At 51.4% G+C, this 17,257-nt stretch overlaps 5 protein-coding genes across 5 annotated transcripts; 3 read left to right on the top strand and 2 right to left on the bottom strand.

Moving 5' to 3' along the window:
• Positions 1 to 1,258: 1,258 nt before the first annotated feature.
• On the bottom strand, positions 1,259 to 2,128 carry ALTATR162_LOCUS9644 (uncharacterized protein; the record flags this gene model as incomplete). Its single annotated transcript, XM_043317278.1, has 3 exons — positions 1,259 to 1,848; positions 1,938 to 2,001; positions 2,051 to 2,128. The coding sequence occupies 3 exons, from the start codon at positions 2,126 to 2,128 to the stop codon at positions 1,259 to 1,261; spliced, it is 732 nt and encodes a 243-aa protein (XP_043173213.1).
• A 3,018-nt stretch (positions 2,129 to 5,146) lies between these two features.
• ALTATR162_LOCUS9643 (uncharacterized protein) lies at positions 5,147 to 6,545 on the top strand (the record flags this gene model as incomplete). Its single annotated transcript, XM_043317277.1, has 2 exons — positions 5,147 to 5,655; positions 5,786 to 6,545. 2 exons carry the CDS (start codon positions 5,147 to 5,149, stop codon positions 6,543 to 6,545), a joined length of 1,269 nt encoding a protein of 422 aa, XP_043173212.1.
• Positions 6,546 to 10,206: 3,661 nt separating this feature from the next.
• ALTATR162_LOCUS9642 (uncharacterized protein) lies at positions 10,207 to 13,409 on the top strand (the record flags this gene model as incomplete). The annotated part of the gene is made up of 3 exons (XM_043317276.1): positions 10,207 to 10,506; positions 10,557 to 11,156; positions 11,352 to 13,409. 3 exons carry the CDS (start codon positions 10,207 to 10,209, stop codon positions 13,407 to 13,409), a joined length of 2,958 nt encoding a protein of 985 aa, XP_043173211.1.
• Positions 13,410 to 13,980: 571 nt separating this feature from the next.
• ALTATR162_LOCUS9641 (uncharacterized protein) lies at positions 13,981 to 14,980 on the bottom strand (the record flags this gene model as incomplete). The annotated part of the gene is made up of 4 exons (XM_043317275.1): positions 13,981 to 14,105; positions 14,159 to 14,376; positions 14,653 to 14,696; positions 14,747 to 14,980. 4 exons carry the CDS (start codon positions 14,978 to 14,980, stop codon positions 13,981 to 13,983), a joined length of 621 nt encoding a protein of 206 aa, XP_043173210.1.
• Positions 14,981 to 15,550: 570 nt separating this feature from the next.
• Positions 15,551 to 16,969, top strand: ALTATR162_LOCUS9640 (uncharacterized protein; the record flags this gene model as incomplete). The annotated part of the gene is made up of 7 exons (XM_043317274.1): positions 15,551 to 15,562; positions 15,627 to 15,647; positions 15,703 to 15,745; positions 15,797 to 16,005; positions 16,053 to 16,724; positions 16,772 to 16,892; positions 16,950 to 16,969. The coding sequence occupies 7 exons, from the start codon at positions 15,551 to 15,553 to the stop codon at positions 16,967 to 16,969; spliced, it is 1,098 nt and encodes a 365-aa protein (XP_043173209.1).
• Between the last annotated feature and the right edge of the window lie 288 nt (positions 16,970 to 17,257).

Below are 17,257 nucleotides of genomic sequence, written 5' to 3'. Positions count from 1 at the left end.
ATAGCTTGTTTAATGATCGCACCATCTTCGATCTGTTCACCGATCACATAGTATTTTTTGGCCGTGTTCGTCCTCTCTCTCACCAGGTGCTCCTACAACAAGAATCAAACCCTGTCAGACGTACGATCCTCGCTCGGTCGAGACGAAACAGGCCTAGTGGCCTAGGGTTTGCAAGCAAAGGATAGTGGCGATTGCTCAAATAAGAGAACATAGCTTCCCGATGAAACTGCCGGACACCTTCGAACAGCAGCTGCTTGTCAACCTGCAGCCAAGCTGAGAGACCCTCTTTCGTGCTGGAGAAGTAATGCTATTCGATTGACAATTTGTTCCAACGATTAAAGCCAAGGCCGTTGCAAAATCCATACGTGGCACCGATATTGGTATTGGCGTGATAAAATCGAACGCAAACCCCCAAGAGTGCGTAGTGAAGAATGCGGTCTCTGATCTCAGTTGGCAAGGTAAACAAAGGCGAGTTGCTGCTGGTTTGGCGTTGGGCAATACGCTTACTCCTGCACGCTTGAGTGTCGGTGTCGGTACTGGTGATTGCGCGAGCTTCAGCGTTGACGACTCGCAACGGCTTCTGATCCCATTTCGAGAGTCTTGGCAGTTCTTGCAGTGCTGGTGGTGATAGGACGCGATCAACCGAGGGTGCCTCGCCTACGTTGGAACGCTCCATGGTAGTCGTCGTTGCGTTGGTGGCTGGGTGGGAAAGAGTGCAGGTGAATAGTGAAGAGGTGGGTACAAGAACCTCGATTGTTTGTGTACGTAAGTGGGCGTCAGAGCGCTTGTTCGTTTATGATTTTTGAGTAGTCACGATCCTGAGCGAGAGTGCAGTCTCGGTGCGCGTCATCAAAGACGAAGCAACGACCATGACATCAATCAGATTGCTTCAAAACTGAAAGCTACCAGATAACCTCAAACATCGAGATCAATCTTCATGGACGCACGGAGAAGATAGAACCGAACGAACTTTCTGTCCTCATAGTCAATGGGCGCGAGGCGAAACACAGAGTATGACTGACCTCGCATACGCAAGTTATCCAGCACGCTTCTCGCAGTTACACAACATGTGGCTCACGCAGTGTAGAAGCAGTGGTATTGACGGCAATGTACAACTTCATCGTTCCATCCAACGCCTAATATTGATAAACCTGAGTTGAACCCATCAGTAGTGCCTGCATACCTTCGTAACTGTCGAGCTCCTCCATCGCACTGAGTATGACCACACACTCCATTCCGTATCTTGTATACCACCCCCTCAGCATGCGCAACCCTCCTTAGGACCCTCTGTCCGCGCGCTGCCTAGGTTTACCCGCGCATCCTCCTGCCTGTTCAAGTTCGTCTGTCCGCCAACACCGCGAGGGCCCTTCAAGCTCGTTTCCGGAATGGCATTCGCGATAGCAGTAAAGACCTCGGCGACATTATGCCCTGTCTTCGCACTTGTTTCGAAGAACAACAAGCTTTCCTCATCGGCGTATGCCTTTGCCGTCTTACTGGGTACTCTCCTTGAGTCGGCTCCATCTTCTGTTGGCTCCTCCTCGCCTTCAGCTGCTGGGGCAGTATCTGCGTCTTCTGGGTTCTCTTCGTCGGCGGCGGTGGCAAGATCGAACTTGTTTCCTACGAGCGCGATGACGATGCCTGGAGAGGCTTGGCGGTGCAGTTCCGCAACCCAGTGCTGGGCTTTTGTAAGGGAAGAGGGCTTTGTGATGTCGTAGACGACAAGAGCGGCTTGGGCGTTGCGGTAGTACATGGGTGCGAGCGAGGCGAAGCGTTCTTGGCCTGCGGTATCCCAGATCTCAAACTTGATGGTTCGGGTTGGTAGGTTGCATTTCTGCGTCAGGAATGCGGCTAAAGAAACATTGTATTAGCCTTAATCCATCAATATACGATGTGGGTGATTGCTGGAATGATATCCTCTGGTATGGCTGCGTACGTACCTCCGATAGTAGGCTCCTTGTTCTCTTGGAAGTCGTTGTTGACGAAGCGCATAACTAGAGACGACTAGAAGAATGTTAGTTCGTGGTCGTAGTTATCTCTTGTTTCTCCATACCTTTCCAACAGCTGCTTCTCCTAGCAGCACGAGCTTGACGCTGCTGCTGGGCTTGGGTTGCGCGGAAGCGTCCGCCATAGTGAAGTCGCGAGAAGGGATGTGGTTCGGATTTTGCAGTTTATGTAGTGGCGAGTGAGGTTCTCTAGACTTAGAAGATGCCGTGCGACAGTCGTTTGCGATGTGATGCTGCGGTAAAGGTTGCGATGCTGTAGGCAGGTGGTTTGGAGATCGCCGAGAGCAGTGACGAACTCAAACACGTGACTTACTTACTAAGATCGGAACGCACTTGGCGTTCGAACTGATTTCGATACATCCTATCTCAGTCATGTTACATGTCAGTACTTTCTTTTTGTCCAGCATCTGCAGTCCAAGAGCATCATAACTAAATGCTCCTCACGGACTCATATGTTCTGCTAGCAGAGAAGAGTTTGCGTAACATCCACTGCTCAGGCGAGATTCATCGTGGCTCAGATACTTCACCTCTAATCAACCTTGGAATGTCGACCTCTCAAGTTGCAGTGATTGAATGTTCTTTAGGTTGCTTGTATATGCAACGAGAGACTAGTGGTTCGGAAACGATCATAGCTCTTGACATTGCTATTGGCTTGTGCGAAAAAGCATCTGGATGAGACCCGCTTCTTGTTGATGCACTGCTTGTAAGAAGACAAAAAAGATGCCAACATACATGGCGTTACTGTTACGTAGCTCCCACGAGGAATTACACCAGCTGTTACCATCCGGTGTACGGCGGAAGAAGAAAGTTCCGCAGGCATCCGCAAAGCCGACAATGCCCATATCATAATACCCAGTCTCCACATTGGGTCGGTATGGAGAAATCGCGAAAGCATCTCGTCATCGCATATGCATCTGGCATCCTGCGATGCAGGAACTTAACTTTTTTTGTAATCAGGTAATGGCTGACGTCATATTACTGATTTGAAACCCTCTTGGTTTGAGACGGAATTCGCCCACGGTGGGAGTGGGCTGTGCGGATCTGATTCCAAGGAACGGTGAGGCTAAGTCTTGACACGTGCAAATGACAAGCTCAATCCTGGTTGATGCGGAGGTTTTTGCCGCTGTGGACCAGACTCTCCTCATTTACATCGTAGGCACCAGAATCTGTTACTCGACATGTCGAAAAAAGTCGGAAAGATCGAAAAAGTGGTAGTCAACATGCAACATGAAACTATACAGTGATTTGAGAGTATGCAGATGGTGGCGTTATTGACCCCTCAGCTAAGGCGCGCAATCTGCCAATGAAGCTATTCCAAGGCCACGGGACTCCCGAATCGGCAGGCGCAAATTGAACCCCTCAAGTAACCTGCATAGACATAAACACACCACCGGAACGTCTTACACAAGCCCAACTTGGACAATTCCAAAGAGGCAGACCCCACAGCGTTATGCCAAACGGCTGTTCTACCGTAGGTGGTTATTGGTGCTGGTAGGCTACACCGACAAGTGGATAGTACACGTGTATGGTATTCTGCTGCCCGGACTCCGAAGACAACAACAATGCCATTGCAAGCGGCTATCCGTCACCCTGGCACTCTATCCATCCCTGCGACAGGCCACGATCTCGACCTGTTGATCTTGGCCGATCCCAGCTATTGTTGGACGACAGATGGTCCAGACAAGACTTGCAGGAGCGAGTGGTTATGTACGGCTGGCAGGTGTCTTTCACTGTATGGTGCAGGTGCCGCACCACTCGACACCCAGCAACCCCACAACAGCGAACAAGACAACAGGGTGGTGGCTTGCGCGATAATGTGCAGCACAGACGCCATGCGCGCGACCGATCGCGATGACGCCAAGCGTCTGTCTCGCTATCCAAGGGCTTTGAGGAGGGCTCGAGTGGAGTCTGACAATTTTTTGCCGTAGCATGCAAAATTGCTCAACGACATGCAGATGTTACGAGAGAGGGTTGATGGCGCAAACACATGTTGGCAGGCGATGATCTCTTGTGTAGCGCGCACTGCTAGACACAGCAGCGATCGTCTCGACTTAGCCACAGCACTCCAGACAAGCGCTCGGTTCCCCGTGTCCTTGATCCGCCCGAACCGGACTGGCCCAAGCGGCCATGGCAAAGTAGCTGGAGATCGGCGTTCCCTATTGTGGGACCCGATGTCTTGACATCAATTCATGCTCGAACCACAAAAGCGGGGAGGCACTCTGGATGGCGCACTAAGAGTGTTCCCTCGATAACCTGCGTTACGCCAGGAACACGCACAAAGGGTTCCTGGATTTCTGTGCATGGCGATGCGCACGAGAGGCAGCGAGAGTCAGAGGTGTGTTTGCTGAAACATGCAATCCGAGCGCGAGGGAGGTACCGCGTCCCATGTCCTCCACGGACCATTGCGGCCTTTAATAGAAAGTGGCAGCATGGGAGGCCTCGTTTGTTCGCTTCAGCCACGGCATTGCCGCGTACCTTGAGGGGAAGAGGGGTTTACTTATCAGTCACGTTGGTCGGGCGTGGGCTGTGAGCGTCCGGCTGACCCCAGATGCCGCGTGCCATGTTTGCGACCAAATAATAAAAGTTCCTGGCGTCTGTAATTGCTGCAACAATCTCACTCCTTTCCCCCAACATTACTTGTTGCCGCTATCGGGTCTGAAACTGGGATATTCGGCCGCATTCCTGAGGCTGCACAATCGAGACTCTCTGTTGGACACAGTAACTCCATATCAGAAGCTCGGGCATCACCCCACTTGTCGAATAGCATTCCGGGACCTGTCCACACGCTTTATTTTTGAACTGAGCGCCTCTTCAACTAGCAGACGCCTCTCGCACACATCTTGGATTATTATTTCTACACGCCCGCTCCCTGCGCTGCCCTGCATTGCCTCTCAGCCGCATCTCGCGTTATAAAGTCCGACACCTCGGAGGGCTGTGCAACAATTCCGCTGCCTTGCTGACGAAGCTGGAGAACAAAGCAAACACCGAGGCCAGCGATTTTTTTTGTTTGCAACCATGACTGTCCTCAAGGTACCTATACTGAACCCCGGCCATTGTATGCCCTGAATTACGCTGACCGTGCCGCCTGTCAGGAACCCATCAACGTCCGACCAGCCAGCCAACAACGACACTCGTCTAGCACCATGGCTGGCTCGCTCCCCAAGAACCGCCCACACTCGCACTCGATATCCGCCGGCAACCTAAACCCCGCGCATCGCGTAACACGTAGGAAGAGCATGAGCCAGACACCCGTCACCAATGTTGCGGCCATCGCTGCTGCGGCCAAGGGCATGTCGGGGGCGCCCCTGGATGGTAGTAGTAACGGATCGCGCCGCCTGTCGAAGCCGACATCGCAGTTCCGCGGACCCAACATGGCACTCAACTCAACAATGGCATCGAGTATGCCCGGTAATGGCTCGCAGTTCGGTCCTAGCAGTTATGGCGCCGCGGCGGCTAAGAGTGAGGCTCTCACCGACGGTCCGACACTCGCAACGATGCTGGAGCAGGACAAGGCCGACACCAAGTCGCGGAACCGCCGCGCGAGCGAGGGCTCTCGTCTGTCCAAGGGTGACGGCAAGCGAAGTGGTAGCGATCTGAGATGTGAAAAATGTGGGAAAGGCTACAAGCACAGCAGCTGTCTGACCAAGCACCTGTTAGTAACCCTTGGCCATGTATGGCCCTCCCACATACTTTCATGCCTCGTGACGAATGCCCTTTCCTCGCTTGCACGCACACATAGACTGCAATGCTTCTTGATAGTTCCGCGTTGACTTTTTTTCTAGTTGGGAGCACACGCCAGAATGGCAATACACATCTAAGCTGCTCATCTCCAAGCACCAGCAGGTGCAGCTCCTCGAAGCTGCCTCTGTCCTCGTCGCCATGAACAAGGAGAGCGATGGCGAAAACAGCGACCGCTCGTCTCCTCCGGCCTCGGGCTCGTCTGACCTGCGTGAGGAGTTGAGCTCCACTGAAACTACCCCGCCCCCGCAACTCGACGACCATGCCGTGGGCTCCTACCCTCACTCGCACTTTGGCACCCACTCCATCAAGCGCTATTCCACCAACAGCTCCGCATACAGCCAGTCTTACCAGTCCACCGTCTTCTCCGACAATGGGAATGGCCACTTCCGCCAGTGGAGCAACGTGTCTGACCGCCCCACAACGTCAGGTACCTCGGTTGCCGGCTCCTACCATGATGATGGCAACGACCATGCTGACCTTGCTGCCGCCGTTGGTTTGTTGAGCTGCTCATACGGCACGCCCAAGACAGGTCCTGTCGCGCTCCCACCAGATGTGCCACCCGTGCCACCGCTACCAGCAAAGTATTTTGACCTGAATGCCCGCTCTCTGTCCGGTAGCACCACCGTCACCGCGCAGCAGTCGAGCATACGCAACAGCTACCGCTACAACAGCGAAAGCAAGGACGTCGACATGGACGATGACCACTTCGCCGATGAGGAGGACTACCGCTACTCCAACTCGCGCAGCCGCGGCCGCATCGACGAGGACGACGACGAGATTTTCGGAAGGATGGAGGAATAGAAGCCCTCCGCGCTCGCCATGCCCCCTTCACGACCGTCCCGATCTCTGCTGCCAATTTGTTCCCATCATCATCTCGTTTTCCCACTCGCTCTTCCGGCTCTGTACCACAAACCAAATATACCAACCATTAGCAATCTATCTCCGCGAAGGGAAAAAGACTCAGCCTGGACACCGAGGAGAGGGCCGTCACAAACTTGGCTTATTACAAGTCGACGGTCGACGACGCCCTTGAGGTTAAAGTACAGGTCATCATGTCCGAAACTGGTCGTCTTTTTTTTCCGCTCTGCGTCGAGAGCCTAGCACATGCAACAAATATCCCGGAGTTTCTCTTTTTAATCTTTTTATCGTCTCTTGTTCTTCTTATCTCTTCGACAAACAACCTTCAGCCTATTTTGACAGAAGCTCATATAACTTTGCCAACAAATTTCGACGACGATTGGGGTGTTTCGTATCCAATGCGGTTGCACTGGACAGCGTGGCCTGCATGTTAGAAGGGACAGGAGAGGGAATCTCCATGTGTCTATGGTTCAGCCATCTCTTGTATATTCGGCTGTGGAGGAACTTTTGAAATAACTTGAGAGAGGAATCAAGATTGAGTGCTAAGTAAACATTTAGTCAAAAGGAAGACCAAGGTGCCCTCTCTGCTTGAGTGAAGAATCGTCGTGCTTATAGCGGATCCGTTCGTAGAAACTCAAAACCCAACGCTGACGAAAGGTTCAATATAAAGACCAAACCTTGATAGATGGGAAGATAAGAGTGAGCGGGGAGAAAGAGGGGGTGGTGGGAAACGGTCCTTTTCAACGCCTGTCCTTGTTGAGTACCGCTGGAAGGCCTTAAAAAATCTCGCCGAGATTGAGCTGAGGGCTGAAGTGGGCTGATATGTAGAACGGCGAAAACAAGACGTGCCTTAGCTTCCTCAGCTCATGACTAGCTTGGAATCCAAGATCCGGGGCTCCGGGTTACACTAGCTTCGCTACATGGACGATCTGGTTGGGTGGTTTGAAGAATGGTTCGCCGTTCTCTATCTGGGCATGTGTAGTGCAAAGAAAGAATGTTACAAGGTCGCCGTGGTAGCAACTATGTTACGTAGGTTAGCCATCACATCAAAGTAGGTAGCGGGCGGTCGTCGGCTACGATACCCCCCACTCTCCCTCATCCTATCCGAACTACAACAACAAGGACATCGTGGTGATTCAACCAGAAAGGCAGAAACAATCAAAGTAGCGATATGTACTTCTGCCACCTATACCTTGCTGGCCTTCCTTTATATGTACAAACAAGAATACGCAGCTGACGTACCACCCAACATCCCATCTCCCCTTCCGTCCCGGTTCCTCCACCAACGGTGCGTTAGATCGGGTAGATCTCTCGACGATCACAAATCCTACTGAATAAGCGAGTCCCCTCAGCGTTGGATGTTGTAAACAAGGCGGGTCTATAGCATTGCTGGCTTCCTGTATGGGTAACATGAGCGTGTTTCAGTTGTATACATGTGGAGATGAAGATCTTCGATCCCGATGGTTGGTGGGCGCCTGAGGACTTTGTTGGCTGGATGGGCGGGGTATGGGATGTGTGAAAGTGGGGTATCGTAATAAGTGAGGATGCGAGGACGCGTGGTTTGCTGTAGGTTGCAATGATGTTGGTATGGTGGGTTTGGGTTTGGGATCGTGATGTTTGGGGTGTGAGGTACGAGGTTGGTTTGGGAAGGTATGACGACAGATGATCGGCGGTCTGGTGAGATGGGCGATGGAGGGGTATCATAAAGCGATTGAGGAGCTTTGCTTACGGAATGATTCATAGTTGACTAGAATCCATACAATCTACTTCGGATACATTCTTGAACATCGAACCAAACGCCATTCGATGCAGACAGAGAAGCTCCAGTGTGCGCATGTAGAAGTAAAAAGCCGTTTGGGTAATCAACCACGGCGAGAGCGCGAAGCGTATGGAATATGGGGATGCTTAGGATCGCTACTATATCACCGAGATCATAATTGAGAATGGTGAGTTTGGTAGCCACGGAAAACAAGGCGTGCCGAGAATACGCGAAGAGTGTAGGTACCGCAGAGAGGGGGAAATAACGGTTACGATCTTGAGCTGAAAAACGAAGATGAATGTTGTTGAGACGGTGTGACTTCTGCACAATGACACTGCTCACATCATCGATGTTATCATCATTAGGCAGTTCGAGCGTAATGTCACGAATATTGCGAAGCTATAAAGGTACTGGAAGGTGGTCGGCGATGCTGATATCGCTGGATCCACTCATGCCAGGCAGGCTTATTCGGGCAAGCTTTTGCCGTGTCTCGAGTAGTACGTCCATACGCGGCTGACTGTATCGAAGTATGAACTTCCAGATGCCGAGCATATCGAAGACCAACTCCAGAAGCGAGTTTCCTCCAGACGTTGTCTTCTGTAGCCGGATGGACGCAAATAACGACATGATTATATACCATTGGATATGGCAACTCCCAGAGATGCACACATGTCTTCGCTATGCTGAGCTGGTCGCGCTGGCTTAGCTGCAGTCGACGCGTTAGCAGAGTGGCGTAAGCCAAGAGTACACACTTACCTCCACTAGAATGGACTTGAGGATCTCATACGGCATACGCAGGATGTGACACTGCAGATCTTTTGGTGGAGCCCTCATTGCTATTCTTCCCAATGGCGTGTGCTGAAGCGTCGACTATGGTGACTTGTACTGAGAAGAGGGTAGAGGGGAAAATGTGAGAGAGGACGTCTGCGAGGGCAGCCATGGTGCCTTCCGTAAACATGTAGGCACGTGATGATGCGCGCATCGGTTCTTGCCTTTGGAGTGTTTTGTCAGAAGCTGGTTGCGGAAGCGGAAGGTGATGCGAAAGGTGACGTGCAGTGGAAAGACCAGATGTTTTACCCCGGGCGTCTTATGGTAATTCTACGCTGCCGGATTGCCACTTGTCAACAGATTACGTGCTGGAGAAGTTGACTGCCTGTGATCATTGCTGGTTTGATGGGTCACTCAGCATCGTGCCTTCCAAGATTGAGCATTGGCACGGTCCAAGCTATGTTGTGCGAGATGAAGGCTAACCAAACATTGAACGAAGTAAACAGTATGAGAAACAAGTTAAAACACTGAAATTGACCTGCCTTGGTATATTCAAAGACCAGCGGGTCTTTTGATGCTCTCAGTCCACCTAAGAGAGCTGAAATTCTTGGTCTTGAACCCATTATAACATGCGGGCCTGCTCGGGCTCGTTCTTTATCGCATGCTGTTATGCAGCAGCCTCCGAGAAGCATAACGAAGGGTTAAGAGATCTGCCGGAGCATCTCATAGATCTGGTAGACACGTGCCTGCAGGATGCGCATGGTAATTGAGCGTTTGGCGACGCGTATCGGATAGTTTCTCGATCCCGTTCCAAAGCTGTAGGACAATCACACGCGTCATTGTCATTTTGTCGGCTCGCTTCCAGGTCTAAATAAGATGCATCTTACTCCGGGGTGCAATCATGGCTGGGTCGAAATGTTGCGGGGATGGAAATAGATGTGGCTTGAAGGGCATGGCGTCACTCACGACCCTGCAGATCCGCACGGTGCGGCTACATTGGCGTCCACAGCAGCGCGACTCAACACATGCCAGACAACTCGATGCCCTCCGACGAGCGCTGACCCACCTTTTGCTCCAATGCACCCGGCCGCCTCTATACTTGCCGATAATGTCGTCAAATACCACCACCTGCTCGCCCCGCTACTTTACAGCGTCCTCGCGACCGTCGCAAACGTCCACACACCGATTCAGCATTCGCTTCTCATAACAACGATATCATGGCTGATAGTATGGGTGCCGACTGTCTTCTGGGTGGGGATATATTCAAATAGCGATAGGCCTAAGAGGAAGACGAGCTGGCTGGCTGGTGCGTTGTTAGGTCTGTCTGCAATATGCGACCGCGCAGCATGCGATACGCAGGGCATTAGGGCGACAAAGGTACTTCGATTTAGGAGAAGGGTGTCTATAATCTTCTAACAGTACCACAGGTTCTCATTCCCTTCTTTACCGTCCTCTTCTCCGAGAACGAATTGGTCGCAAGACAACTAGCCCTACCTACCTTCACCATCCTCGATGGTCCCGCAGCCGAGACGAAGGCCCCCCCGGAGCGACAGCCTCATACTGAATCACACGGGATATTGGCAGTTCTGGTTGTCTCTGCGAGTGCTGTTCTTGGCATCTACGCAGTTCCTACGACTGTTGCTCTCGGTCTGAGTAGTGCCATTTTCGCTGCCACTGGGCTCGTCTTGTTCGAGTCCACTATACGAGCCGCAACAGAAGAGAGCGAAAGCAGCAGGCGCGGGCTTTTGTCGGCGAATGGAAGCACCTCGCGGCATGCATCGATGAGCGGTGCTTCGAGGACACAACGACTAGCTGCGCTAAGAGACGTCGCTGTGGCCATCGCAGTCGTATGCGGTGTCGCATCCATCCTTACCGAATCCTCCCTGACTGCAAGCACAATATCCTGGGAGCCTGTGTATAGAGAGTATAACCGGGAATGGAGAGATGTGCACAACTTTCGCATTCTCCAGCGCTTCCTGTGGATGTTGCCTGTTCAATCCACTGTAAATGTTCTTATTTTCGTACTGGTACGTATGAGCTTTCTGTTGGTTGTTAACGTCTTCTCGTACGCCTCTCTTCTTATTACGCATGAGCCAGGCCTACTGCGTTGGTCTTACGCATCTCTTCGGGTTTCACCCAGCCTTTGTTTCCAGGCCTTAAGACGAGAGGCGTAGAGTTCATCTTTGACGCATGTTCACTCCATCAAACTAACTCATTGATAGATCTCTCAATACGGTGCCGTACATACGTCTCTATTAGTCGTTTTTTCACATATTATTGCGAAACTACACCTTGCGTCAACCTTTTCCACCATTTTGTTTACTCTCATTTACGGCGCGGCGGCACTCGTATACTTTTTTGATTCGCCTGATTCTCCCATAGTCATGGATATGCGACGGTCCATGCGATTGCGACGTTTTGTTTTCTTGGTCGTGGCGCTTGCGGTGGGCTCTTTACTTCTTGGACGTCTGGATGGGTCACAGACTTATCGACCCATCGCCGATAGTGTTGGTACTATCCCCCTTTCCCAGCCTGAGAAACCACTTGGTCCGGTGCCGATCGACATGAGCAAAGGTCATCCGGCTGCGCAGTTAATCGACGCTGCAGAGGCAGACTTCCAAAGCATCCTCAACCGACAATCGAAATCTCTTACTGATGCTGTTCGGGAATATCGACGCAGGAATGGAATATCACCTCCTCCCCATTTTGATAAATGGTTCGAATTCGCGACGCGGAATGGAGTCGTAATGATAGACGAGTACGATACCATTAATGAGATGCTGCTACCGTTCTGGGCACTCAAACCATCCACGATTCGATCGCGCATCGCGAATGCGTTAGGTCACGAGGATAGCTCACTACTTGCGATTGCAGTACGCCATGGGGCCGTAGAGAACTTCCAAGGTGGCGACGAATGGCAACAACAGGCTACCATTGGCATGATGAAGCAGTTCGTGCAATACCTGCCCGATATGGATCTAGGCTTCAACCTTCATGATGAACCGCGAGTCATCGTACCCAACAATCTCATGTCATCCATGGTCGCAAAGGTGAGGGATGAAATCCTGCCACGCACTGCGAAGAACATCACACCGCGCAATGGCTTTTCAGCCCGTCCCGATGACCTGAGTGACGGTACAAGATTTGCCGAGGTCAGCACGACCAAGTTCAATCGTTTTGCACATCAGCAGACATGGACGCATTCGCGGCTATCATGCTCTCCTGGAACTCAAGCCCAAACATTCGAAGACTATGCCGCTGATAACCTCACATCGTATGCTACCAGCGACCTTGGATTTATCTACAACGCGACTGCCTTTTCCGATATCTGTAACTCGCCGTCATTCTCCTCAACGTACGGATTTTTCGAACGTCCCAATGCCTTCAGCATCATCCATGAGCTCACACCCGTCTTCTCACAGTCGAAGATCTCCAGCTTCCAGGACATCTTGTACCCCAGTCCATGGTACTGGATAGGTAAGGTAGGCTACGATGAGGCCCATGACACGACATGGGAGAACAAGACAAATAGCCTCTACTGGCGCGGCTCCACAACAGGAGGCTTCAGTCGCAACGGCGGCTGGCGACGTCAACACCGCCAACACGTCGTCCAACGCCTCAATGCCCTCGATACCGCCAAAGTCCTCGAACCCGTCTCCAACTCCCCCAACTCCAACAGCCCTGCCACCTCCTATGCCGTAACAGAAATCGAGCGCAAAGCCCTCAAAGACCTCATCGACGTCCACTTCTCCCACATCGGCCAATGCGACCCAGGAGACTGCGACGCGCAACAAGAATTTTTCGACGTAACCGAACGCGTCGACGGGCAAGATGCCTGGTATTACAAGCACCTTCTCGACATGGACGGCAACGCCTTCTCCGGCCGCTTCTACAGCTTCCTCAAAAGCCGCAGTCTGACCTACAAAATGGCGCTTTTCCGCGAATGGCACGCCGAGTGGTTACGCCCTTGGGTTCACTATATCCCACTATCTCTTCGTGGCGACGAACATCTCGACCTTGTCAGGTGGTTTAGCGGGACAAAGGTTTTTGATGACGATGGGGATGGGAAGGGGAGAGGAATAATGCTGATGGCAGCAAGAAGGGCGGCAATGGGGAGTGAGGGGGAAAGGAAGGCTAGGATTATTGCGAAGAGGAGTTCTGAGTGGCATGGTAGGGTGTTGAGGAACGTGGACTTTGAGGTTTGGTTCTTTAGGTTGTTGTTGGAGTATGGAAGGGTGGTAGATGATGCAAGGGAGGAGATTGGGTTTCCGGGGCCGTAGATAGTGGAGAGGAGGAGGATGGCATGTGGGAGTGAGGGAATAGGTGGTTTTGCTTATGGATAGATGGGTAATAATGGAAAATATGGCATTTCTCTTTTTACATTTAGTGATAATTATCATGCATGTGATGATTAGCATGTTCAACCAATGTGCGAGAGATGTGGTACATGTCATGATTGAGCAAACTCCGTTTTCCCTGCTGATCTCACCTTAGCTTCTTGATCTCCCTCATTCGCAGGAGAGTATCGTGACGGCGGCGTCCGTGGTGACGCGTTAGGTATGAGTGGTTGGGCATATACGGTTTACCACAGTACTACCGGGTTTTCTTCATTGACTGCGACGCGTGCATGCGGAGTAAATTTTGGGTATGTTTGAAAGAGAAAAGTTGGCAATTTTGCTAAATGAAAACTTGAGCCGTCTATCCAGTAACTCCTCAAAACATATTACCGACCATCCGGCGTGTTGAATCATCCACCGCCATGGCACACTGTAAACTAGACTCTTTCGTCTCTTGCCTTCCAAAAAGTGACAGCAGTGTTTATTCAAGGCGACTTTTTGAAACTAATTCAACTCAGTCCCGGTTCACCTTGACGCCGTACTCAGAGTAGAAATGGCATTGCGAATTGTGAATGACGCCAGAAGTGTCTTCCTTGAATACGTTGCATCCGTAAGTCGCTGCGTTGGGTGGGGTGTACACTGCATTGTAGTTAGTAGAAGATGCGTATACAAGTATGAGAGGGGAGGCGTACGGTGTAGCGATACTGCATACTCTGTGGGGTGGGGGTTCGAGATGCAATGCACCCCAAGGGTGTCTGCCATGTACGTGACTTCGTTCTCCTTATAAGTGATGTCGTGAAGCTTGGTCATTGGACGTTGATTCTGGACATCGGATTCGGTGGGAGTAGCGAAACGAGATTCGGTGAGGCTACCCTTGAGGACCTTCATGATACAGTGCGCGTTTGCGTGGCTGGACGATCGTTAGCTTCTAGCACATGAACCTGCAACGTAGGAGCAGGTATGTTGGGATGCGCAGATTCTTCTTGTTTGGATATCGAAAGGTGATGGATTATCGGAATGTCGTCTTACCGGCGTATCTCCTGCTGACACATCGATCAATTGTAGATCGGCGAACGTAAGTCGCTTCATCGTGCAGGAGACTGAAGCCATAGAGTGCTGGTCGAGACCAGAGATTCTGTGATTGTGCATGCTAGAGTCAACAAATCGCAAAGATATACCAACTTACTCATGAATCGGGCTCTTCTTTCCAGGACCCCATACCAGGATGAGCTGTTCGGTTAGCATCGTCTTTATCGCACCTGAGGGGTCGGAGACTGTACCAGGTTGCTCTTTCCGTTGCCCTTGTCGACAACGTTTCGTGTGTACGGGATGGTCTCTGATGGAAAGAAGTACTTTTTCCACTCAGACTCTTCCGATACGTAGGCCTTCATCAGTTCTTGAAGTTCGTTCTCGTCTACATCTTCAGAGTCAATGCCATTGCTGGGACCGAGTACGTCGTTGATCGCTTGGACGAGTGAGTGGAAACCATCGTGTTCAGTGTTGCGGCCGATCATAATGACGATGATGATACTTGATGAAGATTACTTGGGTTGAACGTGTAGTTTATTCCCCGGTGCTATTTGTAAAAGTAGTCCCCGATAAAGAGAGGTCAGAGCACAGGGATAAGACAGAGACGGTATTTGTATAGAAAGAGCAGAAGAGACAACACGTTGTGGTTGCAGTCCTTCAAGCCTGCTTGTGCAGGAAGGGCTTGCTTCATTATGTAACAATCTGCGCGTTCTGAGCTTGTGATATGTGGATCCGAGTCGGTCAGCAGAGTTCGGCGACATGTGATGCACCTCATATCCTATATTCAGAGGGTTGAATGTAGTCCCCGATGCGAAGAGCCCGAAAGCGGCTTCTATCGGGCATCTCAGCTTTGTCAAGGCCGTGAGGAAGCATGCATAGAAGCCATAATGGAAGGGTGCTGCATGAGACGCTAGCCGCATCGAGTGGCGGTGAAAAGTACTGCCAGAACCCGTGCCCCGCTTCGTCATTGGCGGCGTCTTCGCATCAAAATTGTGAACAACGACATCGCCTCTCTACACCTGCGCAGATCAAGTCAGCATACACGATAATTCAAGATGGCGACCACAGTGGACAAGGCGAGTATTGGCCCTCGGAATATGCCATCGCATCGTGTGCTAACATCCTGGACAGATCAAAGATATCGAGGCCGAAGTGAGAGACTCCCCACAATACGCGACCATAACACGATGACTTACACGAAACGTAGATGGCCAAGACCCAGAAGAACAAGGCGACGTCTTTCCATCTTGGTACGGCTTCGAAACCCAACACTGCATGTTGACATGCTTATACAAGAACAGGGCAACTGAAGGCTAAGCTCGCTAAGCTCAAGAGGGAGCTACTCGAGCCTTCCAGCGGCGGCGGTGGTGGTGCTGGTGTAGGATTCGATGTTGCTAGAACTGGTGTTGCCAGTGTTGGTTTCATTGGATTCCCATCTGTGGGCAAAAGTACGCTCATGAGCAGATTGACCGGACAGCACTCCGAAGCCGCTGCGTATGAGTTCACAACAGTGAGTTGGACGTGTCTGTTGCTACGATCAGCGCTGATAGTATACAGCTTACTACTGTACCTGGTCAAGTCATGTACAACGGAGCGAAAATCCAGATTCTCGATCTTCCCGGTATTATCCAAGGCGCGAAGGACGGTAAAGGTCGTGGTCGACAGGTCATCGCAGTCGCAAAGACGTGCCATCTGATCTTCATCGTTCTGGACGTCAACAAGCCTCTCACCGACAAGCGCGTTATCGAGAACGAATTGGAGGGTTTCGGTATCCGAATCAACAAGAGCCCGCCAAACATCGTGCTCAAGAAGAAGGACAAGGGCGGTATCAACATCACGGCGACGGTTCCGCTCACGCACATCGACCACGGAGAAATCAAGGCTGTGTTGAACGAGTACCGCATGGCAAACGCAGATGTGGCTATCCGATGCGATGCAACAGTCGACGATTTGATCGATGTTATCGAGGCTAAGGGACGAAGCTACATCCCCGTCATCTATGCTTTGAACAAGATCGATGCTATCAGTATCGAAGAGCTTGACCTGCTCTACCGCATTCCAAACGCTTGTCCCATTAGTTCTGAGCATGGCTGGAATATCGATGAGCTCCTTGAGCAGATGTGGGAGAAGCTGAATCTCGTTCGTGTTTACACCAAGCCAAAGGGCAGGATGCCAGATTACTCTGCGCCAGTAGTATTGCGATCAACAGCCTGCACCATTGAAGACTTCGTATGTCTCTCTTTCAATTTCAAGGCAACACGCTAACGGAACGGAAGTGTAATTCGATCCACAAGACGATTGTGGACAACTTTAAGCACGCTATCGTTTACGGAAAGTCATGCAAGCATCAACCCCAACGTGTGGGACTGTCACACGAGCTTGCCGACGAGGATATTGGTACGTATCCCAGCACTACCTCATTCAATGGACATCGTGAGCTTACGCATCGACCAGTCACCATTGTCAAGCGCTAGATAAGGTCTTATGATCATGAGATATGACGGGCGTTATGGATCCGGATTTGGGAAAGTGAGTAGAGCAGAGCAGAAGGGCCTTTTGGATGGCTGGACATGTCTCACTGCGATACCAATACCAGGTCGCAGCATTAAGATGACGAACAGAGCGAGGCTTGGAGCCGATCTCGCAGCCTGGATTGGCCGAGGACTCGTTCCAGTAGCACCGCGGACGACATCAGGACGACACTAGTTGTGGGCAGCGCAGCTTACGGCGCGGATCGTACCTGCCAATCGCCAATCCTCGAA

Source organism: Alternaria atra (genome assembly GCF_907166805.1).
Source record: "Alternaria atra isolate CS162 genome assembly, contig: 30, whole genome shotgun sequence".
NCBI lineage: Eukaryota > Fungi > Ascomycota > Dothideomycetes > Pleosporales > Pleosporaceae > Alternaria > Alternaria atra.
This window is presented reverse-complemented; position numbering and strand designations above follow the sequence as displayed.